This window comes from Agelaius phoeniceus, chromosome 19 (assembly GCF_051311805.1).
Source record: "Agelaius phoeniceus isolate bAgePho1 chromosome 19, bAgePho1.hap1, whole genome shotgun sequence".
Classification (NCBI taxonomy): Eukaryota; Metazoa; Chordata; class Aves; order Passeriformes; family Icteridae; genus Agelaius; species Agelaius phoeniceus.
This window is the reverse complement of record NC_135283.1, coordinates 6,418,597-6,444,121: the sequence shown is the minus strand read 5'-3', so window position 1 is coordinate 6,444,121 and position 25,525 is coordinate 6,418,597. Positions and strand designations below refer to the sequence as shown.

The 25,525-nt window shown below is 41.6% G+C and overlaps 2 protein-coding genes across 14 annotated transcripts in view; one reads left to right on the top strand and one right to left on the bottom strand.

The window, feature by feature from the left end:
* Positions 1–12,840: 12,840 nt before the first annotated feature.
* Positions 12,841–22,572, bottom strand: UTP18 (UTP18 small subunit processome component). The gene is given in 16 exon segments (XM_054644775.2): positions 12,841–13,922; positions 14,539–14,598; positions 15,196–15,338; positions 16,066–16,240; positions 17,180–17,303; positions 17,622–17,712; positions 18,474–18,574; positions 18,898–19,072; positions 19,933–20,058; positions 20,634–20,719; positions 20,921–21,000; positions 21,760–21,855; positions 21,960–22,087; positions 22,191–22,453; positions 22,456–22,519; positions 22,522–22,572. Coding segments are annotated over 15 exon segments (1,728 nt in total). The 3' UTR covers positions 12,841–13,922; positions 14,539–14,573.
* Positions 22,573–22,724: 152 nt separating this feature from the next.
* The window catches only part of MBTD1 (mbt domain containing 1), a 35,621-nt gene continuing 32,820 nt past the window's right edge, over positions 22,725–25,525 (top strand). For 4 of the 13 annotated variants that reach the window (XR_013184709.1, XM_077188145.1, XM_077188143.1 and 1 more), the window contains exon 1: positions 22,725–23,193. Coding sequence is in view for 9 of the 13 variants with exons in the window: in XM_077188145.1 (XP_077044260.1) it covers positions 23,173–23,193 (21 nt within the window). In the remaining 4 variants the exon portion in view is untranslated. Of the gene's footprint in view, positions 23,194–24,929; positions 25,119–25,525 lie in introns of all 13 variants that reach the window. The other 9 variants (XM_077188150.1, XM_077188144.1, XM_077188142.1 and 6 more) reach the window with 6 other exon arrangements.

Sequence of the window (25,525 nt, the reverse complement as noted above, 5' to 3'; positions counted from 1 at the left end):
AGTACAAAATACCAATTGAGGTGTCAGTTCCCACAGAACCAGTATTCTTCACAAAAATCTCATCAACAAAGTCACTTTTAAGTATCTGGGGAAGAACAACAGATTGGAGAAGCAATGGAATAACTTCAGTATCATCCAAGAACTGCAAATCAGTAGAGAAGAAAATAGCAGGAGTGCATGCAAGAGCAGAACAAGGCACAGCCTTCAGAGAGACAAGCTAATCTAGTGGGGTTTTTTAAAAAGGTTACAAGAAGCCAAGAAAATACACTAAAATTCCCATTTCTGACTCATTTTGGGTAATTTATTTTACCCCTGAGATAAGCTTAGTATTATTTACTACGTAATGTAATTAAATTACATCCTTGGCTTAACAAAGCCCTTCTGGAGCCTCACACTGTAGGGGCTGCAGGCACAGAAGACAGCAATCCAACAACACAGGAACATTTTAACTTTGTCCTGCTGGGCTCCAGGACACTGACAGGAGTTAGATACAGCCTTTACCTTACAACTATCAAGCAGATATTGCACCTGCAGAAAATACAAATGGCCATTGCATTAATGGACATTACAAAAGGATGTGATTTAAACAAAACACTGGTTTCTTTTCAGATCACAGCCACCTGCATCTTTTTTTGTCTGTGCCTATCCTGACTTTTATGCAAACACCTTGAGGAATGTGAGCAGCACAGATTCAGCTTCACAATCTCCAAGGTGAGAAGTGTGAAGTTGCAGCATTTTTTCAAAAGCTAGAAGAAAGTAAGAGATATAATCCCCATCCTACAAGTTTGGTTTATAGTCCTGAATTTCAAACAGATTTTCAAATCTCCAAGAGTTTAGACTAACACCAAAGTTACATATGTCTGTTTGGGAAGTTTAACTGTAAAATTTAAAACTTTTGATTGACCCTAATATAATCTGTGCATTGCTGAATTCCTCAGTATCTTCAGAGTAAGCCATTTGCTATCAGGGCTGATGTCACACATCACTTAAACCAGGAATAAAAGTCACCAAAAAAGGCTTTTCCACTCAGCTGGAAACAGAATTCAGTCTTGGCTTTTTCTGCAAGTGAAACGCACACACTTGAAGGATCCCAAATACAGCCTCTATTCTTTCCCACAATTATGCTTGAATGCATTTAATCCAGTTATTACAGGCCAAGACAAATTTGGGGATGGTTCTGTCAAACAATGTTCCAATTTTTTTCTTCAAGAGAAAAAACTTCATTGGAGATTTGCTTAAATTTTGCCAAGTAGCTGTCCATAATACTCTTTTAGAGTAATTAGCATTAATTGGCGCACAGCACTTCATTCTATAGCTTCATCTCAATGTGGTGTAGAACATATCTGAAATTCTCCAGCACAGCATGGGCTGAGACAGCCCATTAATTCCACTGTAGTTATTACAAACTGCTTGGGAGTCTGGCTCCATTAGACAAATTAATGCAGATGAAAAACTAGTTTATGTTAACATAGACTTAAATATTTTTATGAGCAATAATGGCTGTTCCATACAAAATTAACTCCCAGGAATTTGTCTCATTCATGGATGCCATGTAATTTTGCTTTGGCATGTACCTGACCACTTCTTGGGTGCCCTTAATTAAATGTAACCTTGAATTTCCTATTATCAAAGACCTTCCCATTCATTTGCAAATTGCAATCACTTCATCTCATAGTGTAGTAATCTCCCCTCTAGCCTTCCCTTATTGAACTGAAGCATAGCCAGGACAGTGTGGTAACAACCATCCCACAGGGCAACAGATGTGGTATTCACATGCCCTCTGAATGGAGAGAAGCAGAGAAAAGAATGATCAAAACAATTCTTATCTCATTTGCTGCTCCTGTGTTTTTGAACATGTAGAATGTGTTGGAAGATTGTTTACCCAAGGTGATCACTTGATTGGATTCTGGTGATGGTATTTTGATTCATTGAGCAATTGGACCCAGGTGTTGGTGTTAAGACAGTTGGCTGACAGTCACGAGTTTTAGAAGTGGTAGTTAGAAGTATGATGTAGTATAGCATGTATCTCTTTAATATAGTATAGTATAATGTAATATAATATCGTTTTAATAAAGCAAGCGTTCAGCATTCCAAAGCCATGGAGTCAGATGCCAATCATTTCCCTTTGTCGGGGATCGCCCTGGTTTTACTATAAACAGATTCTTATATTTTGTTATGAATTACTCTTGGCAGCACAAGTTCAATATTCTGCAAAAATCACACAAGGAATCTGTGCACAGAGGGCATATTTTTTTATTTCTACAATCCAGTTCATATCTTCCAATCTGTAAAGAAACTGCTTCTTGTACAAATTGAGCTGGGTTTCTCCAGAAATTAATCCCTGTGTGCAGAAAAAGGTAGTTTGTGTGGTATCCCAGCCTGCTGGAGCACACATAGGCATTGCTGTGACTGCTGTCATGTGGTATACATTTGTATAAATGAAGGACAACATTCTCCAAGAAAAGAAAATGCAGCCACAGAGTACAGTGAGAGTCAGAAAAAACTCTTGCTGCTGCAACGTGTTATCCAGAGAAACTATAGGGGAAAAAAAATCCCCAAACATGGCTTAGTTAATTAATTCTTAATGCATTTCCTCCCAGTATAGCAGGGCAAATAATTTTTCAGCAACTTACTGAAAGAGTCTCATGAACAGCAGATTCCTGAGTTTTGAGTGGCTACACAAGATTTTTAACAATTATTTTTGAATTTTAAATACTCAAAACACCTTATCTCTTCCATAACTTTGAAATATGCATTCAAAACTTAGAGATTAAAAAGGTACAAAAAGCCCTTAAGCGTGAGGTACAGACCCTTAGTTAAGCACTACACTGTATCAGGATGTGCAGACAGAAATCTCAGCCTTCATAAAATGAGTGTCTTCAAAGATACTCAAAGGAAGTTCTACTCCCTCCCAGATTCCAGACATGTATATCTGTTAAAAATATCTTACTGGGCTGAATTTTTTAAGTCAGTCCCAATTCAGTCAAAACTGACTGAAAATACAATAGAGCGCAAGAAAACAAAAACAAAACCAAATCTGAACCAAAAAAAACCAAACCAAAAAAACAAACCAAAAACCCAAAACAAATGCACAAACCAAAACCAACAACAACCAAAAAACAGACCCTCTGGCAAGGCAGAAGGAGATCAGTGGGGAGGAACTGCCAAAGCTCCTGCATCACCTTTTTCACCTCCCCCGTGTTTCAACTCATCCTCCAAGCTGTTTTAAGCATAAGAAGGCATTCGATACTGCACACACAAAACGAGGTCTCCCATGGAAATCTTACATGCAAAATATGCCACTTTGAAGACTCAGATCTCTGGTACCATTTCAATCTCTGTTGTGAAAACCAACACATCATATTGCAGCCACTTCAAAGTGCCTGATCAGCTTACAAGATTTCATTCAGGTTAAGGGGTCTCAAAGCAATTTAATCAGATGTATGCTTTTATGGTTTAATAACTGGAAGAAAATACAAAAGAGCAGCTGCCTCTGTTAGTACTCCAGAATATGTTTGACTGTATTGCCATCTCTCTGTGACACAACAGGGGACAAAAACGTCCAAGTACCCAAGACATGCTTTGTCCCAGGAAAAAAACCAATCATTGTTCCATAGTTTCAACAGATGAAATCCAAACAAAGACAGCAATGTGTCATTAAGTGCTGCTGCTGTTTGTCAGAAGGAAATGCAGCACAAACACAGCAGGATTCTGTGAGAGAATCGGTGCAGGTGTTTGGGCACCCAAGAGACCCCCAGAGAGACTGGTCAGACTGATTTCAGACCAGAAGAATTCTGACACAGAAGAATTCTGCATCCTCCCAGTAGATCTAACAAATTAGAGCCAAAAAAGGAATCTAGAGGAGCACCAAAGACCTTTTAATACTTTGAGAGGCATCCCTTGGCAAGAAACTAGCTCATTTCCAAGGCTGGCCATGACTGTCACAGCCCTTAGATGAGTTCAGCACATCCACAGAGAGAACTTAATTTGCTGTCTGATCAGCAAGCAGTTGGAAAAATCATGTAGCAGTTGAAACAGTTCCACATGGAAGAGATTTATAGAACCATAACTTCCCAAGGAATTTTGAAAGCAGCAATCTTGGATATTGAATGAGACATGGGAGATTAAAAAAAAAATCAGATCTTCAAGAATTTGCTAAACCTGCACCACAAACATAGCTCCTGGACAGGTGCAGGGTCAAATAGCAAATTCAAGACAGACAGTTGCAAACCTAATAATCTTCTAACTACCCAGCGTTACTTTAACATATGTAGAGAGCTTTTTAGATTATTGGTTAGTTGAGAAAGGACATTCTGATGTGATACCGATGGATAAGGGTAAGAGAAACAGGCTGGGAACTGAGTAACCGATGCTCAATTACTGATGAAGGTCACAGTGACTTTCTCTAAAACGGGAAGACGGGGGAGAAAATTGCTTGCCAGAAAATGTAGTTATCCCAAGGTAGAGAAATTAGAAGAATGTACACATAGAAGCAAAATAATTGTTAAGAGATAGAAGTAGGTGTGTTTGATTATAGTGTGCTTTAACCAATAATGAGCTCAGATTTTGCAATATGCATAAGCTTCATTAACACTATTATAAAAATGTGTAAGCTTTCAATAAACTTCGAGATTTGCTATTCATCGCATATGGTGTGTCGCATCTCTCCCGCCGTTACGACAAATGGTGACCCCGACGTGATACCTTCGGGACTAGCCACGGTCGGAGGCGTAAAAGTCAAGTGCAGGTCCTTTCGCGGCTGGAGACGGCAAAAAACACCGCTGAAAAAAGAAAGTGTTCGGCCCCGGGCGACCTGATAGCAGGGCCCGGCTGCTACGTGCTGCCGGACCTGAATAGAGCCGCAAGAAGCGCGCAATCGTCGTTAAAATGGATAAAGACAGGCAAGCAGCATATGATTTATTTACTGACTTTTTACGAGGGCGTCAGATTAGAGAGATAGATTTACAGAAAGAACTTCCTGAGTTGTTAGTTTATGGGTGTGCACAGGAGTTTTTTCGTAATCCGCATACAGTGCATGAGTTGTCGGAATAGAGTATATTCGGAGATAAGCTGTGGTGTGCAATCATAGATGAGGATAAGACCGCGAGAGAGTTGAGAAATTTATGGCAAGTCGTGCATGCTGAATTCTTGAAATACCAGGCGAAAGAAAGAGCTGCCCAGCAGACTAGTGCAGCCCGTGAAAGCAACAGGCGTTGCAGAGACTGGTTTAGGTCCCCGCCGATACAAGCTCCTGCTCTAAAAAGCAGCTCCCTGCAGCTATCGGCTTCTGCCGCGGGCAGTAGCCCCCCCGCGCGTATTCCAGCCGTGCCGTCCGCGCCGCCTGCCCCGGTGTTAAACCCTGCGCCGCCTCCGCCTCCTCCCGCTCCCGACCCGCACCCTCCGTCGCCCTGCCGCAGCGCACAGCCCGCAGCCGCCCCGCCGGAGAAGCTCGTGCCGGCCCCGGCCCTGGGCGACTCAGCAGCTGCAGCGCGGCCGCCTCCCGCTCCGCAGCCGCCAGCACCGCTCCGCAGCCGCCCCGCCCCCGAGCCGAAGGGGGGGCGGCAGGACGGGCCTTCCACCCCCCGTGGAGCAGCGGGCTCCAGTGAGTCCGCCCGCCCCGCGGCTGCCCGCAGCTATCACCACTTCGGCTAAACCTGCCTTCAGCCCGCAACCGCCGGGAGCCTCAGGGTAGACCTAGCAACAGCAGCAGACAGTGACTTTGCTAAATATTCACCCACAAAAGTCCCAACGAGAGTAAAGAGACCACTCATTATTGATGAATTATCTGTAAGAGTTTTGCTTTTAAGACATTTCTCGGCTACAGTGTTAAGATTGTTTGTTTTATTTAGAATGAGGGACGCTAGCTATGTAGAAGAGAGTTCTATTATGCTGTATATTCTTTTTCCACCTATGTGAATCGAGCAATGAACTGTTAGATGCACTTTGACCTTTGTTAAAGGGAACTAATCCAGCACAACCTGTTCGTATAACCCCTGAACGGGCTGAAACACTGCAGCAGATATTAGACCGTGTTACACAAAGCAGTGTTCACAGACGTGATTTTAATCTCCCTGTACAGCTGACAGTTTGGTGTAGACAAAAATTTTTACTGAGTGCACTTCCTTAACATAACAGAAAAACGGGGGAGATATGGGCCTTGGAATGGATATCTCCTCCACTTCAACAACATAAAACTCTTCTTCAGAAAATTGACATTTTAACTGATTTGCTCAAAAAGAGTCGTGATAGGACAGTAGAGTTAGATTTAATGCCCAAAAAAGATCACTAAAGTCCTTATCAGATGCTATAACTGCTTACACAGATGCAAGAAGAAAATCCAAACAACTGTTACTCATTGTATACATTTATATGTTTAGAAAACTAGACTGGATGTCATGTAACATTTAGAATTATAATTTAACCTGAATGTTAGTTTGCACAAAAAAAAAAAAACAACTCCCTCCAAACAACAAAAACAACAAAACTTCCACTCAAAACAGATACTAAAATATATAATAGACTTCTAACCATAATATTAATATTATTATTATTATTATTGTAGAAAATTTTGATAAATAATTACCAAAAAGAATATATTCATCCCTACTGTTTAAGCATCAATTGACTTTTAAAACATAAAGCATAAACACTGATGTTTGAAGCCTAGAAAACATTCATTCTATTGTTTGAATAATGATTTCAGTCTACAGGAAAACTGTTGCTTAGCTTTTCCTGTAACATCGAACAAAGAGTATTTTGTACTTAGTTGTTATCCTTTTTCTTTGTCCAAGTGAGAACACAATATGTCATTTAAAATATTCTCTCATTTAATTTACATTTTAATCTGAAAGAGAATATGAGTTTAAAAAATCATACCACAGCATTAACGTCCCTTTGTACTTAGAAACATATTTTTTGTACCTGTTCAATTTAAAGCAAACCTGCAATACTCTAAGCACCTGACTCAACTTGTAATTTCTCCATGACTTCTTATATTTTTTTTTCTCCTCTGAAAATAACCAGTGTGAGCTGTAGCTTGTCTCACATGTGTTAAGTTCTTCACTAGCTTTGCATAAAGAGATTCACAAGCACATGAGTTATTCTACACTGCTTATTTGTCTCAAATATTCGATCTAAAACACATCATCTGATTTGTATTTCTTAATATTTTATAGGTGAGTTAGTTCTGAGTTATTTTTCTCTGTTTCCTGTGTTTAACCAAGATGCTGAAAGACTTTGTTGATACGTCAGACTTCACTGAAACAAAGGCTTCACACAGATCAGGCATCTAAACTATTTGTTCATTTCAAAAGTGGTATTTTAGCTACAGTATATTTTTTCCACTTGTGTGGTATGCATTTACAGCTGACTGCCAGGACGATGTAAAGTTTTGGTCCCCAGCAGCCATAGTTGCAGCATCTTTCTTAACTCCAGGGGTATCAACCGCAGATGCTTATGCTATTTTAAATAAGTTAAGGTGTTGGCTTGCTAAACAAACAAATGCAACTTCTTTAGCAATTTCCAGTCTTTTGCTTGATGTAGATTCTATTCGCCATGCAACGCTTCAAAATAGAGCTGCAATTGATTTTCTCTTACTTGCACAAGGCCATGGCTGTGATGAATTTGAAGGCATGTGTTGCATGAATCTTTCTGATCATGCCACAGTCTGTACACTCACAGCTCTCTGAGTTACAGAAGTTAACTGAGAACTTACAGGTGGAATCAGGCCTTGGTATTGATAGATAGCTCAAATCTTTAAACTTAAGATCATAGTTACGTTCAATTATTAAGGTTAGCATTGTAGTAACTATTGTAGTTTTGCTGTTAGTATTAGTCTTGCCTTGTTTTTGTATATGCTTGCAGAATATAGTGCGAAAGATGATAACTACTGCATTTAATCAAACTATGCTTGTTCAACAGAAAAACAGGGGAGATGTAGAGAGCTTTTTAGATTATTGGTTAGCTGAGAAAGGACATTCCGATGTGATACCGATGGATAAGGGTAAGAGAAACAGGCTGGGAACTGAGCAACCGATGCCCAATTACTGATGAAGGTCACAGTGACCTTCTCTAAAACGGGAAGACGGGGGAGAAAATTGCTTGCCAGAAAATGTAGTTATCCCAAGGTAGAGAAATTAGAAGAATGTACACATAGAAGCAAAATAATTGTTAAGAGATAGAAGTAGGTGTGTTTGATTATAGTGTGCTTTAACCAATAATGAGCTCAGATTTTGCAATATGCATAAGCTTCATTAACACTATTATAAAAATGTGTAAGCTTTCAATAAACTTCGAGATTTGCTATTCATCGCATATGGTGTGTCGCATCTCTCCCGCCGTTACGACAAACATATAGACAGGATTTTTGTTCTTGGAGGTTTCCTTTTCTAAGCACCAACCAGCCTAATTCTCTTTAGCTTGCAAAATCAGACAAGATCACAGCCTGGAGGGGAAAGGGTACCATGATAAATATTTCATGGGCTACATCAATATAATTTTTTTTGCCGAGGAAAAGCAGAGAAATAATTTATTAAAAGAACTGGAGCTTAGCAGTGCTGGGGAGCAAAAAGCAAAAAGCTGGGGGGGGGAAAAGCCATGCTAGGAACAAAAAGAATTAAACACAGAAATTTTAAATAGGTCAGAAGCTTATGTACTTTTAACACTTGGCAAACTGATAAAGATCTGACCTTTTCAGAACAAGAGTACTGCAAAGTGTGTACTTTACAGTAATTCACCTTTCCAAATAAATATCTCCAGACACACAGGTAGTAGTTTCAGCTTCTTGCATATCATCCAACTTTTACGATCTGCTAAGTACAGGAAAGTGTCATTGCTCAAAACCCACTACAGAATACAACTGGTACCTTGAGGTTTCCTTTGTTTCTCAGAGCAAGTCTTCCCTATTTTATATTTGATGGGGCAATAAGCTGTGTCTTCCAGAAGATAAATATGCAGCAGCAAGAATTAAGTTATTTAGTACAAAGCTTAAACTTTCCTGCAGTGGAGTTACTCAGTGTAATATATGTTAGAAATAATTCATGCTATTTAAGAATGTATGTTATAAAGATTATAAAATCTGAACATGTCTCTGACCACATACGGCCCAAGACCAGATGTCTATTCAGATTCCAAAGAATTCCCGGACACAGCTAAGATAACGATCAACGCTTTAGCATAAGAATAGACGCTTCCAGGATGATGATCACTGTTATAAAATTGACTCAAAACGAGCAATTTCCAATCAAAGAATTTATTAATTATTGAAGCAGTTATACTACGTAAGCAAAGGCTCAGCGCTGGGCGACAGGGGAGTCTCAGCTCCACCTATTGCCGCACCAACTAGTTTCTGATTCAGTCCTTTTATCCTCTCCATCCTTCAGGAGTCCATGTTATCTCGGAGTTCTCTGCGCCTGCGCTGGTTGTTGCTAGAGGGTCATCCTTCTGTCTCCTGGTGGTCGGTGATAAAAGGCTGCGGAGTCTTCCTCAGCTGCGTCTTCTTCACCCTATGTCTTTATTTGGTGACTTCTCCGTGGAAAATTACCAAAATCTTATGATTAACGCAATATGTGCCCTATCAAGTTTCAGCAAGCAAATATCCTGCCTTGCAGACTGTTTATCTGCCCCTGCCCCTTCCCCAGCTTTTCCCTGGTCGTTATCTCTGTGAGTTATCTGCTTGTACCATTTGTCAGCGGGAAAGGTTTCCCTGCTGGGTGTTAATCTGCCCCTGCCCTTTCCCCAGCCTTTCCCTGGTCGTTATTTCTGTTAGTTATCTGTTTGTACCATTTTCTGGGTGGGACTATGTGTGGGCTCCTGCAACCCCTTCCCTGGTATCCTTGTAGCTCATATCTCATGAAGTAGTACAGAAATAGTCAGCAGACAACTCTTGTAACACACTGGTCTCTTTTTCGTGATGAACAAAATGTAGTCCTTCATCTCAATCACCTGTATCTGGAGTCATTGGAAACCGCCTAAGAGCGATCATCACCCTGCAGATTACATCAATCAAGATAGCCAGCAACCCAGAACTATACATCTGAATACATGGCTTCCCTGGAGCCCATCAACGCTGACTATCCACCTGGAGACGATCTTTGTCCAGCTCTGCACACTGAAAGAAACAACGATGAATGTGAAGAGTTAAAAAAGAAATTGGTACTCCTTTGCCTCGGGCACAATAAACTGTATAAAACCGCAAGAAGCGGTTCTCGTGAACGGGGTAGGGTCCGATGCTATAGAGGTGGGATCCAGGTTCACCCAGCGCCGATTCCAGGCTCGACGCTGTCTCTTTGGCTGTGGTGGTTTCGAAGACCGTAATTCGGTCACGCAGAAAGATTAATAAGTCTTTTCACAATTTTTGATAATTTGGCTCACGATTGATCATTTATAACACTCAGCAAAGCTTAAAATTTGCAACTTGCATCACACATTTTGCAAGAAATAAATGTTTAGCCTGTTATGAGTAAAAAGTTGTCTGTATTTTTAAAAGTTGCAGAGTTCACAAGTTAAACCAATTGCTGCCAAGTTGGAGTTCTATTTATTGTTAATAATTTCATGTTGTAATCTCCTGTTAACAGTTTCCTTTTGATTTACCTGTTCTCAATAGTGCCTGGAACCAGTCCGTCACTGTCTTCCCGCCCCGGGAGGGGTGGGCCCCCCCCCGGTGGGCCCCCCCCCACCTTTCAGTGCGGGCCCACCCATGCCGGGGGTAGCCTGAGGGTGCTCCAGGAGTGGCGGGGCGCCCCTCCCTCGTCGTGGGTCCTGGCCATGCCAGGGGAGCCCCCCGGGGGTGCCCCAGGGGTGCGGATCCGCCCCAGGAGTGGCGGGGTGCCCCTCCGGCCGTGTGGGGGCAGCTGCTGGCCGGCTCCCTTAGCTGGGCCTTGCCCTGCTGCTTCCTGGAAGATGGCAGCCAGACGGTGAAGAGGCGGGGACATCGAGTTGGCATGCAAATGACATCGGATCCAGCATGCAATGGGAGAAGCCCCTCACCAAACCTAGCCAAAAACCCCTCAAAACAACGAGTCAACACAAAATTGACTAATCAAAGTGATGTCTAGACGTGAAGAACAGAATCTAGTATCTGCTAAGACCCTTTTTAATCCTCACCCTAATCTAAGATGTAGGCTAGACAGAGGAAGTCAAATGTTAAACCAGAAACAGGGGGACTGTCCTCAAGCTCTGGTGAGGATGGAAACCCCAGCTCTGCCCACAGACCAGTGAACAAAGCTGCGCTCTTTCTCCTCCTCTGTGTCACCCCTGGGAGCAGCAGTGGCATGACCACAGACCTGTGAGCTGATCATTATTAATAAAGGCAGTAAAAAGGAGTAAGGTCTCCAGCCTGTGTTTATTTCATAACCTTTTCTTTCTTTCTGCCACTATTTGAAGCCATTTCCAGTAATACAAGAGCAAACAGAACCTTGGTTTTATGACACCTTTTCCATTTACTCCCCTGCTCCATCCAATTTTGACCTCTTACAACCAGAGGTCAGCAAGATGAACTGGAAAAACAGCAGGAATTCCTTGTGTTCAGCTAAACTAAACAAGTCCAGGACCCAGTAATTCCCAAATTCTAATCCCAAACCTGCCAATCACTTGCTGTATGGCTTTGAATCACTGGATTTGGGAATTTTGCTTTCAAATGGGTACATTGGAGAAGAGCACACTGTGCAAAAAATAGAAGAGTCTCAGGAGAGCATTAGGTTAAACAGCATTAAAATCCTTCACAGCCCTTCAGTGAGATTTGGTAACAGGCAAAATTTACCTTTTTAGAAATCTTTCATTTGAAATTATTTAATAATTTTATGGATGAAATCACACTACTTAAACTTTACTTAATGATAAAATACAGAGATGACGATAAAAGAGAATTACTTGCTAACCACAACAAAACCCTCTCCCATCAGCAGAGCTGTCTCAGGACAAACTGGTCAGTACCATCCAACAGCCGAGTGTTCCATAAGTGATGCTGAGCTGCGCTCTAGTGAAGTCAGAAACCACTTCCAGCACCTGGATTTCTGAAATTCAGGTCTCAGTACTGAAAGGGTTAAAAGCATTGTGTCTAGGCATACTTGAACAAGAGTAAAATACATTTTAACCAATATAGAAGGTAGCAAAAATTAGCAGTAAGAGATACAGGATGAAACTTGGGGAGAAGTAGGGAACAGAACTTGCAAAAATGAAGGACAGTTTGCTAGAACCAGCGAGAAAATCCCTGAAACAGCTAATGAGAGATTGCTCATGTCTAGAGGAGAAAGGTGAAAAGGGGACAGGGATGAAGACGTCCAGCCTGCATCAGGGGACCGCTGAGGCAGGATGCGGAGCCTTCCTCAGCGGCCACCAGGACGCACTGCACCTGCGTTTCCTGTGTGCTAATGATCATGAGTTCTAAGAAATAGTTTGCATAACCACACTTTTTCTAAGGAAAACTATGAATATGCATAAAGTATGACCATATATTGAAATATGCTATGTACCTGTGTGCACGCTGCTAGGAGGAGATATCCCTGTGCACCCAACACACTGAATAAAGAAAATACTTGCTTCTCAGACTTTGTCTCAGGAATGTCTCTTGGCCCAGTCTGAGGCAATTCAGTCCCAGACAGACTTCAGCCAGATTTGTTTGCAACAGAAGAATCCTACAGCAAGCATCTTAATCAGTGCATATTAACAGTGTGATTATGTTTTAATTTCACTCTTCCATCCTAGAGTCTTCAGTTCAGGTTGAGATTAAACACTGTACTCAATTTAACACCTCCAGAGCATACTCTGCTTTTTCCAAGACTTGTGAATTCAAGTTCTCATCTCACAATTAATCACTGGCAAAAACACTCCAAAAACCCAATATATCTGAACATATGGTATTTTATTTTTTAAAATAGCATGACAAGAATTCACCAATAGGCTCATATAGTCAAAATCTTTGATGTGGTTATACAATCAATTTTTCTCATGCTCAGAGTACATCTTCTGGGATGCCACATTCACTGAAGTCTTAATGACTTCAGTACTGGTTACTGGAGCATCTTGACTGGTGCTGTTACCTCCCAAAAAATTCCATTGTGGAAAGAGGTCAGACATGAGTCACAATTTACTCTCAAATGAGGGTTTTACTGTAGTAGGTCCCTAATCAACCTTTATTTCATGAATTTAAGCAGAACAAGGTAGCCACTTTAGGAAGAGAGAAGAGGAGCAGGATTTGGCAGCAGATGAAGAAGCAGCAGCAGACCCTGTAGCCCAGTCCCAGCTTGGGGATCCTGATGGATTTTCACCACTGATTTAAATTTCATCACTGATTTAAAAATCATGTGATACTCAAGATTCTTTGCTTTCACAAAAAGACTGGGGTTTTCCTTAAAAATTAAACCCATGTTAGATGCAGTTGTTTCTGTGACACTGGAGGCAGGAAAGCATAAACAGGGTGGGTTTTTTTCACCTCTTGGTTTAGGGCACCTTGAAGCCACAGCTGGGAAGTTGGGCTAAGCTGCAACACCAACATCAACAGGGTCTCAGGGGACTGGGCTCCTCTAGGCAACAAAATGCTGTTTCCAGCCCAGCCTCAAGTGAACCAGGCTGATGGAAAAGCTCCTGCTAAACGCATGGAGCAGAGGTCAGTTTGCAAAAAATTTCTGTTTCAGCACAGGAATATTTCACATAATTATAATAATTAAGACATTCAAGCACTTCTGGAAGACACAAGCTTGAGTGCCAAGCAATAAAATCTTACTTGTGAGCTTACACGAAGCACTGGAATAAGTTGAAACAAGTTGCCTGGAAACTTACCAGGTACATTTATTTAAAAACAACAAATTTAAAAATACATATATTCTATTAGTATTTTGTAGCTTCCATATAAAATAAAAAAATAATAATAATTGCAAAAAAAGCTTTGCTTTTGTCAGCATCATTTTATCTGCAGGTTACAAAACCTGGGGAAAGACCAGTAGAGATAGTTTTGTTAGTATTTTCCAAACACCAAGCCATCACAAAATTCTATGCAAGCTTAATATGCAGAAATCAGAGCTGCTTCCAGTCTAAATAAGTACAGCCTCCCCTCATTAACACAGTTTTTGTCAATCTAGTGTATTATTGTCAAGGCTACAAGATTTTCCAGTTTCCCAAGAAGACATTTAAGTGCACAAAAAAATCATATCTGCACACAAACTATGCTTCACACTTCAGTAATTCCTGTAATGGGAATTTGAAAAGATGCAGACTTCTGTGGGCTTACAAAACTCCAGAATAGGATCAAGCCTAGTCCCTGTCAGCCTGCAGCTGTTTATCAACATTGATGAGTTTGACTTAAATATAACCAGCTCAGTCCAGCTGACAGTGGTTTTTAGTTGAACTATCAACTTGCTGCATTATCAGAAAAGCTGAGAGTGACAAGGCCAGTCCTACTCCAGCCCATGAGTGATCCAGGCAGGACAGATCACACAGGGCTAAGAAATTCTTCCTGCCATCTATAAAGAAGTGGAGGCAGCAAAATGAAAATTTTGAGGCTCCTCAAGGCAACACTTTAAACAGTTCTAGTGCTGTTTTTACCTCAGTTACTGGTTCATTTTCTCCTGTATCTTCTTTCAGAAGAATGAATAATGTTTCAGCCTAAAGAAAAAAAAAAAAGAGATATTTAAAACTTCTCAGTAATCTGTTGAGGGGACAACACAAAGAAACAATAGCTCTTCAGCAGTGTCACTGAGTATCCTCAGCTAATCTGAAACATAGATGTAGTAAAAGATAACAAACATCCACCTGCTAGAATAACTTAAGTGCCATTATAATATGCAGTTCAATTTCAAATAAAGGACAAATCACAAGATTTATTCATATTTAGGAATATTTTTGTAAATTTTCCCTGTCTTGATAAATCTTTAAAATCTCATCTTAAAATTAAGCAGTTTTTCAAGCACCATGAAGTTGTGATTTGAAAAAAAAAAATATTCCTGCTTAAAATTAGCCCTGCTCCTCACCCCTGACCACACCAGCAGGGGAGCAAAATCAAAAAGTATGGAAACAGGGTGTATTGCATAATGTGACAAAGATCAAGGGTCATTCTCCAGCAGGGAAAGCCAACTCCACACTCCAACAATTCATCAGGTGTAATTCAGATCAAGGAATCACTTTATCATTTACAGTCATCTTCCCCATCTTACAGAACATAAGCATTTTACCTGGGATTAATGGACCTAACTTAGTACCTACCTAAATAACAAAGCTTTGCCTTTGTTATTTGCTACAGAGAAATATCCACTTCTGGGAGAGAAGTCCATAGATTGAGTAAGATAAATCTGTTTTTTTCTGAAGACTGGGAAATTTGAGAATACAGTATATGAAGGAAGATGCACCTATTGAGAAATAGGTCAGAATTTAGAGTTGGGAAAAAACACTAAAAATGAAATTAAACTACAAATCTATAATTGAAGCTTAATGTTGAATTCAAATTTTCAGTTATATTCCTACCCTACATGACTCTTCCTATAGAAATCTATTGGAGAAAATGAGCAGGGAACACATCATGGAACCAATTATTGCAATTCTCAGGCCTACAAATCCTCAGATTAATTCAACAGTTCCTCTGTTGGCCAGAATTTTGATAAGGCTGGCAAAAAACCCCCATAGTAAGATGGTTACAGTTACCAACTGCTGAAAACTCACATTTGTTGCTGAGCTATATTTACAGCGCTGAAATTGAATCACATACCGGTTAGGTTAGAAGGGACCATAGAGTTTTCATCCAGTTCCAACCCACTGCCATGGGCTGGGACACCTTCCACTAGACCAGCTTGCTCCAAGCCCTGTCCAACCTGGCATCAAACACTTCCAGACATTTTAGAGAGCATTTTAAAAAGGTAAAAAAGGTAAACTAAACTACAAAATGTTATGTTCAAAGCAACTTTACTATGGAAAATAAAATTATACTCTTGTAAATGCAGAGTGTCTTGGCCATGTCCTGATCTGGTTGGTCCAGCACCTTTTGCAGTATCTTATCTGCTTCATATAAGTTTTATTATGTCACCAGCAGTATTTTGAGCAAGATTTATAAGAAATATTGTAAAAAGAAACTGAACATACCAATTTGACAGCCTCATCAGTGTCACGGGAAGCCACTGCCAAAATCTCTGTGGTGGGATTAAAGGTCACGCAGGTGGCAGAAGTAACAAGGTTCATTATGGCCTTAACTGGTTTAGGACGGTTTTCTTTGAGGCAGGCATCAGTAGTGTATAAATTTACAACTCCAGAAGATGAACTAAAGAACAAAATGAACAAATATTATACTGAAAAGTAACATTCCAGTATATACTGTCTTGTTTTCTATAGCCACTACTCACCTGAAAATGTAATTTCCAATTATTTACTGGAGTCTGCAATAATATTTTGTTTGGAGCTTGATTTTCCTTTGGAGTTTATAACAGTATCTAGTGGAGGAGTTTAGGTTTTTGCTAGACTGGATTTTCTTTTTTCTTATATAGTAAGAGACTCAACTGTAGAGAGCCTTGATGAGCCCATCTCTTACCGGGATAAATTCAAAGCAAGGAGAGCTTGATATCAAAAAATTCTGAAGTAACTTCAAAATTTTTTGGCTGTTTTTTGGGGTTTTTGGTTTTGTTTGGTTTTTTTTTTTTTAGTAACTGTAGCATAAGCTCACTTTAAAATCCTCTTCTACAGTGAGCTAGGAAAATATATATTGTACTCCTCTATTTATTTGCTATTCTCATTTAAAGGAATCCAGACACTAGCTGAAACTGCATCTCGGTAAATTTGGAGAAACAGTTTCAGCCTGTGGCTTTGAGTTGAGGCCTCCTTTTGAAAGGCTAACATGGCGCCTGGCAGAAGCCAAATTTAGAGTACAGGGAAGAGAACCAGAAAAGGGAGAAGACCCTGAATCAACACTGCTGTCAGAGAATTTGTAATTTTAGTCAGTGTGATTTCAAAATTAACTGCTGAACCCAAACATGGCAATAGTAATACCAGTATCACTCCTATTGTTTTAGGTGTACTATGGTATTTTATATTTACAAAGAGAAAAGTAAATTATTACCATAAGATAAGGAATATTAATCTATTAATGCCTACTCTTTTCTTATTAGAACCAAACCATGTTCCTACACTCTCACCAGCCACCCACAGGTCCACTGAAGAGCTTCAAAATGATAGCACAAGTTGCTGTCAAAGTTCAGACACTTACCCACATGCCACATACTGGTTATTTTTTGAAACAGCAATGCACTTTCCTTCCAAAGAACCTTCATCTTCAAATTTGTGTAGACTCTTTTGGCTTCTCACATCCCAAATGAAAACTTCGCCTTCCTCTGGTTGCAGAATGAAAGATATTAGAGAAAACTTACATACACATCACTTTGTTAGTCCACTTGGCTAAAAAAAAATTAATTAGATGACAACTAAAAGCTAATTTACAACTATCAAATATAGGGTATTTTAAAAAACCCCTACTGATTAAAGGCATGCTAAAATAGTTAATTCCATTCTTTAATGATTGATCACTTGGTTGTATTTTTAGGAGAGATACTAGCATAAGTTTTTAAAATTATTTTTCTAAAATTATTAACGACTTCTAAGAACTCATGCAATTTAAATGGAGATATTACTAGAGCTGCTGCAATACTCACTTGAATAGCTGTATATTTTACTGCTGTCTGGGGTGAAAGCAGAGGCAGTGCACCTTCCATTCACTTTCATAGTGCTGATCAGTTCTTTCGTCTGCAGGATGAAGAACAATGCTGACACAGATTCTACTAAAAATCTACAGAAAAGTTGTTTCCTGTCCCACAAAAATCTTGTTATCTACCCTGACATTCAGAGAACAGCACCAACATTGTCAGTGCCTGCAGAGCAGAGCACAAGCTCCTGACTCTTAACTGCAGGTGAATCAACAAACACTTGTTTGCTCCCTCACTGAAAGGCCTGAGTTATACAAAACTGAACTGTCTTATTTGAAAGTATTTTTCCCCGTGAAAGTTTAAAACAAATCCACCTGCCATCATAAGGCATTTTAAAATTCAGCTGAAAGATTGCTCTATGCATTATGAATCAATGTTTGGTATGATTCATGAACAGAGTACAGTAGCAGGCACTAGCATGACTCCCAAAAAAGCAATCCTATATTTCTTCCACCCCCAGGTGCCTGTTCCCATGCTGTTTCCATTCCTCTCACCAGCACAGTGCTTGTGCAAGCAGCTGAAATACAGCACTGATACACGACTTCTTCAAGCTGAAAACCCCATGGAACTGCCCTGAGTTCCACCAGTTCCATAGAGCTGGGGAACAAAGTCTCAGAGTGTCCAAAATAATTCCCTGAAGTCGCAGTGGGTTGATTCCACAGCACATTTTTGAGGGCTGTCACAGAACATATCATACCTTGCCTTCAGCTGAAAGTTAGATTGCCTTGCAGATGAGATAAAAGCAGATTCAAAAGAGAAAAGGCACCAAGGAAGCAAAGCTACACCATGCAGAAAAAGTACCTTCATGGACAGCAAGTGAAGGTAACCTGAATTTCCAATCAGCAGCATAAATGATCCATCTGGAGACAGTTCGAAGTTTCTGAGGAATTTTTCCTCCACACCTTTAAAAGAGATTTGAAACTTGAAATTGGTGCAATTTATTCTTTGGCCTCAATATTTAGAGGTAGGATGAATTTGACTAAAACCTGGCTCCAGCTCTTCATTTCTGCAATATGCTGTCACAGAGAAGCTGAACTCAACCTTGCTCATGTGTGATAATTAATATCCCAGACAATTAACACTTAAGGTACTTTATTTCCTTGAAGACAAGTTAAAAATACAAACTCCAACAACCCACTGCACTTCGTTTTAAAGGAAATTTATGTGCCATCTCCATTGGGGACAGCTTCAACTGTGCCCAGACACACAGGGCAGCAAAACATACCTCGCACTTTTGGGATAGGGATGATACTCCCAGCCATCATGTCATACACAAAGAACATGCTGTGGTGAGTACCAGTGGCTATAACTTGTTCTCCATCCACACTGAAATGAGCCTTATAAATTGGAAAACTCTCTAAATAGATGCTCTGTATTTTTGGGTTCCTTATACCGTCCACCTTCAAAAAAGAAAGTAACAAACCAGGTTGTCATATTGAGAAATAGATCAAATACTTTTACAGAGTAAAATTATACCAACTTCTCAGCTGAGACTTAAGTAGTAAGAGGTACACCACTATGAAGCCTTAAATTCCTCCTCTCTCCTACAAATCATCTGGTTCTTAGCTCCTCACCTCATGTAACAGGCACTCCCTGCCTTTATGATAGACCTCACATCTCTTGCCCGTACTTTTTTCAAATAATCACTTCTACTCTGCTTTTTCTAAATGGAAACATATGCTTTGATTTGGGTTTTCTTGCAGCTCTGTGAGAGTATCTCATTCCACTTGTCTGACCATTTCAGTGACACTAGGCCATGCTAAGAAATCCTAAGTAAAATCAGGATCTTTAGTTTTCAGAGGAGCCCGGCAGTGTCTCAGGATGAACACCTTCTTCCTGCAGCATAGCCTCTCCATCCCCAACATGGTTTCACAGCATTTTTACAGTCTCAAAGCAAAGTAGGCTGCTCCCCCCACTACAGGCTCTCCAAACAAATTAAGAACAAAAAATCCCCTTAGTACTTGTTCCTTGCAAACCTTCAAACCAAACGTTTTTAAACACAAATCTTCAGCTAAAAACTCTGAGACAAAGAGTTTGCCAGTACTCTGCATGTGCTTGGTGTGAAGTCACAGGTGGAAATTCCTTTCAAGATGCCTTTAACCAAGGAATTTCCATTGTAACCACAGACATTGTGTAACCACTGACGATGTGCAGAGGAAGAGAGAAAACAAAGTCTACTATTCCAGGCTATTTAATGTACATTCAAAAAAATGGTTCTATGTTAGTGACCATCAGCAGAATACAAACTGAAGTTCTTCACCTGGAAGAGGGACACAGAGCGATCATGCCCAGCTGTCATCACCACTTGAGCTGAAGGATGAAACTGTACAGTCACCAGTTTTCCATTGGCAAAACGTTCCTGGTTGGCAGGAAGGCAGGTGCTCATCTACAACACAGACCAGACAGTTTAAAAAAAACCCAATAATCACGTATGCTGAATAAAAAGGTGTTTACTCTTTATGCTACAAGACCTCAAGCCCTGTGATGAAGTTCTGGCAGCATGAGGTGAGGAGAGCACACATAGCCTGTTCAGGGAGCTGCTCCAGTACAAATACAGGCTGAACTCAGCAGCCTTTCTATCTGCATTAAAACTAAGTGTAAAACCAGCTGTATTCTGAGTCATCTGAGAGAGCTGCAGGAGACAGTGTGAGAAATACTCATTTAAGGCTGCCTTCTTAAAGATCATTTCAGTCACTTCAAAGTCATGGGAGAATTCCATCCTCCCTCTGCAGAAATTAAAATCCTACTACAAGATACTATTTAGAGTACAGAAAATTCTTATGTCAAAAAATACACCTCAGTTTATTGTTTTATGCTTTCATGTGAACTGTTCAATTTTACTTATCCTCTAAAGCTTCTAGTTGCAGAAACAAATTCACAGAATCACTAATTTTATACACAACAAGAGTCAAAGTGTACACTTAAGTCCAACTGAAGTGGAAAGACATGGTTTGTCTTTACCTTCAAAATCCCTCTTGGCAGAGACTCTGAGCTTGTTATGAAATTGCCGGTCCTGCGTAGCAGATCATCATCTTCATCACTGTCACCTCATTAAACCAAAGCATGTGGAATCAGCTAATAGCACAAGTACCCACAGCAAAATCAACACATTCCTCACTGAAATGAATTAAATTAAAGCACACTGAAGGAACAAAGCAAACTGAGAAGATATCAAAAGTAATTATCTTCTAGCAAGCTAAATAGGGAATCACAGAGACACTTATCAGAATAGCACTGGGCATATTTACTATCACTCAAAGTCCTTTTGGAGTTCTTCCTGTTCTCTAGATCAGCCCAGGCAGGAACTCCTCCCATGGCTTGCTGAAACCTTATGAGAAAAAGAGGAAAAAGAAAAAAAATATAACTTTTGTGAGACAGTAATTTCCTTCTATGAGTTAAGTACTTAGAAGAAGCACAGTCAGAATTTTGCAGGATTACTTGTACTCAGAACACAATGCAAGTTTTTTAATTAAAAAAAATTAAGATTTCACTGTTTCTTGTATAATTCCCTAGAAGACAAATTAATTTGGGCACTTTGATACAAGTACTAAACAAGCTAGTCCAGACAATGCTAACGCACATTTTATTTACTATTCTTAGTACCATTTGTTATTTAAAAACACTGCAAATACTGCAGGAAGCCCTGACTTTAAAGAGACCACATGAGAACAGTGGATAAAGAGAAAAGCGACTTAGAATATCACATAAATATATTTTAGCTTACAAAATTGTTGGCTAGATCATCCACTCGGGAGATCATCCACTCCAACTCCCTGCTACAGCAGGGTCACCTGGAGTAGGTGACATGTGAAGATGTCCAGGTATGTTTGGAATGTCTCCAGAGGGAGATTCCACAGCCTCCCTGGGCAGCTATTCCAGTGCTCTGGTAATCTCCATGGAAAGAAATTCTTCTTCATGCTGAGATGGAACTTTTTGTGTTTTACTTTATGGTTACTGCTCCTTGTCCTGTTCTAGGTGCCACTGAAAAGAGTCTGGCAACATCCTTCTGGCACCCACCTTGAAGAGCAATGATCATGAGATCAATACGGTCTATATAGTCAGCCAAAAAAACATTAGTGAAACTTACTGTTCCTCAAGTCTTTTCTTTAGTTTTTTCTTAGTAAGCGTTGTCTCAGCATCACTTTTCATTAAATCTTTCCTGTACTTATGGGTCATATCAACGCTAGAGGGTAAAAACAAACAGAACACAAACATCGTTCAAACCAAGGCCACTTACAAGCACTCCCAAGTGCGACAAATAATTCTCATCACCTAACCTGAACTTACTTTTCCTCAGCTTCATCGTCCTCATCTACCCAGGCCGGACTTTTGAGCAGTAAGTCACGTTTTGCTTCATTTTCCACCTCCGAATCGCTGGACTCTTCCTGGAGGTCCTTCCCCTCTGCAGCAGTAACCTGAAAACAACCAAACGGACCGTGTGACCGGGGACACGGCTAGGAGCCCGGGGAGCGAGCGGGCGGGGCTGCCGCTGTCGGGTCGGGCCTGGATGTGCCGTACCCGTCGAGGCCCGGACAGGCGCCGCAGCAGCTCATCCTCATGCCCATTGAGGCTATCACCGAATACCAGCTCCTCCAGCTCCCGCTCGGCGCCGGACACGCAACTCAGCGCCTTCAGGTGGCGGGCGCGTCGCGCTGCCTCGGCGGCCGCCGCCTGATTCGCCACAACCAGGAGCCGCTTCGCCGTCCGCTTGGGTTTCGTCATTTTACCCGCTTTGGTCACTTTAGACACTTTCTTCGCCACCTTCATGCTGGATGCTTTTACCGCTTCCCCCCCGCAACCGCCGCCAGACTACGCAGAGCGCACCAGACCCGGAACCGGAACACGTGCACCTGGTCACGTGACCCCCGTTTGGGCACGCCCCCGTCTGCGATAGGCTCATGACACCGCCCCGCCCCCGCCCCATGTGATCAAGACCCCGCTCCCGGCGGCGACCCGTGGCCACGTGACTGCTCTTTTTACCACCCTTTGCTCCCAGCTCCCCGCCCATCCCGAGTTCCACGTGACGCGGCCCAGCTGGGCCGCTCCATTGCGAGCCCGGGGGGGGCGATCCCCGACCCGGGAGGCAATACTCGTCCCTCAGCAGCTGCTCATCGGCCCCTCACCGAGATATCCCGTGTGCACCGCCACTCGCTGGCGGACACGGCTGCTCTTACGCCCCGCGGTCCCTGCCTTAGCACGGAGTGCGCACCCCCGGTAACAAATGATTTCGCCCGGGTGGAGGGGGCATATGGCTGTGTGGCCGCTCCGCGCAGCCCGATCCCGGCGGGGGCGTGTCCGCGCCTGCGCAGCAGAGCGCTCATGTTGTTGATGTCCCGGCGGCCCCAGTCGGTCCTGGTCGGTTCCCGGCGCTCGGAGCGGCTGGACTGCCCGGCCCATTCCCGGCCCGCTGGGCTCGGCCCCGACCCCGGGCACCTACAGCGCCCGAGCTCCTGGGGCGAGCGCGTAGAGGCACTAGGCGGCTCCTGCCCATGAGGGCCTGATGGAAAACACAAAGGAGCTGGTGAGTACTGGAGCCCGCGGGTGGTGCGGCCGCCGCAGCTCCGAGGAAGCCCCAGCCTCTGGTCGGGGAGCGGCGCGGGCTAAGCCGGGGGGGAGGAGCTGAGCGATCCCCGGTGCCCGCGCGAGGGGGAGGCGGCCTCGCAATGTGTGGGTGAAAGTCGGGGACAGCCCTGGTTGTTGCGGGGGTGGCCCCACGGGGTGCAGGGGTTGTGCCCGCCCAGGTCTGGGGCTCCGGGGGCTGGGCAGGCGCTGCTGCTCGCGGGGGAGTCTGGTCGGGGCACGTGGGGGCGGCAGGGCTGTACCCCTTTGTTGCGGCCCGGCTATGCTGGGTCGAGTTTTGTCCTTCGCCTCTCTTTCCTCTTGTCTCGGAGAAAAGTTTCAGCTTCTCGCGGGCGCACTTGAATCCGCTTCTCCCCCTGCTCCGCTGTAGTGCCGGCTTTCAGCAACTTCCTCCTGTAGTTCCAACCTTTTGAAGTTCAGTTTTCCAGCGTAGTCATGTTCAGTGCTGGAGAGTTTTCTTTTTTATCAGCACTTCAAAAGTTTTGGATTTTTTGCGGCCACTTCCCCCCCATTCCGTGTAATTTTTATGACTTCTGATGTTGTGACTGTTCTTTTTGTGAGAAGTAGTAAACTCGTGAAACCAGTTTCACTTTCAGGTTGTTGCTGGAAATGTTTGAAAGCGTAGCAATTTCTGCCCGGTGTAGCTTTGAAAATTAGAAGTCCTACTACAAAGCATATGGTGATTATAGTAAAAAATTCTGTGTGTGAAAAAGCAATTTATTTTAAAATGTGGCTGGCAACTGTTACAATTTTTCAAATCCAAACCTAGTCAAAACTGAAAGCTGCAGGGCAATCTCTTGAATTTTAAATTAAAATTATTTTGCACGTTTGAGAAACTGCATTTACCTATTTATTGTATTCAACAGTTTGAATTTAACTTAAAAGGAATGGACTAAGGCTATGAGAGTCTAATCTGGAGCCTTCAATGAGAACTAAATAATATATTCCCTTAAGAAGGTAATAAAACTTGGCAGGTTAATTGTCCTTACTCATTTCTTCAGCCTAGGCATCGTTTTGAGGAAGTGGGTAATGTAGGCTGTAGGAAATTATGCAGAGGGATCTTGTTTCCCAGGAACAGTTTAGGTGTTGTTCTTGAGAATATGTGGGCTTGTGCGCATGCCGAAAGATTGCAAACTGGAAGTAAGAATTCTCTTCATTGTTCCCTAAAGAGCAAGGTGCCCCTGGCAGGAGTGGTAACATTCAGAGAAGTTCTCTCTCATTGGCTTTCATTTCTCTTACCCTCTAAAATTTGATTTAATTTTGCAAGGCTTTTCATATCTTCTGCAAACCACTACTGCATTCCTTCATTTCTCAGGTAAGTTGGAGCACTGTGGGGATGTGGGATCCTTTGCTGAACCTGGCTCTGAGTGGAATGAATTTAGGTGTTGAAGTCTTTGATTTTGGGTTGGTGGTGGTTTGGGGGTTCTTTACATTTAAATTTGTTATTTCATTTGGGGTTTTGTTTGTTTGTTAATTTTAATGGTAGTACAGTGTTTAAAGTGAAATATTTGCCTCTTCCTTTGCCTTACTCCTGTAAAGGCCTTATAGAAATGTAATAGAGTTTGTAACAGATTTTCAGTTTTATCAAAACTCAAATATTTCACAGATTAATCATCACACCCCCCCCCCCCCCCCAAAAAAAATTTCCTGCTAATGTGATATATTTTTTTATGAAAGAGTCTCCCCTCTTGTGTGAAACCCCCTGGGGAAGAGGCTATGGACAAAACCATTGACAAACAGCAGAAACTGGCTTCAGACAAAATGCTGTCATACATAGCAAATGAAGAGACAGGAAAAAACATTTCTGTAATTTTCCAGCAGAGATTTTACTTATAATAAGAGTGGAAGGCACATTTCCAGATAGAGGTGAGTTGCTATATAAAAAAAGTAAGTTTGGTTGGTTCTGATTTCCAAGAATCCCAAGATGTTTAGTTTTGGGAGACTTTGTTTTTAATGAAAGCTGAAAGTGTGTTTTCTTTTAATTGGTATCATGTTTGAATTTTCTTTTTTGATCTTGTTCTGAGGCACAATTAGGCTTCAGTTCCACAGGGACAAGCTACTATTCTACTGTAAATTATTTTGGCCAATTTGTATTCAAAAGAGTTGTAATAAATTAGTCCTATTGTAGTGTTTCCTTAACATCCAGAGCTGAAACTAAGTTTGTAGCATAAAGCATAAATGAACTATTGCAAACAAAGCCTATACATGAAGTTTAATTTTAACTTGGAAATACCCTTGGATTCATTCAGGATATGTGATTAAAGTAAATCTGT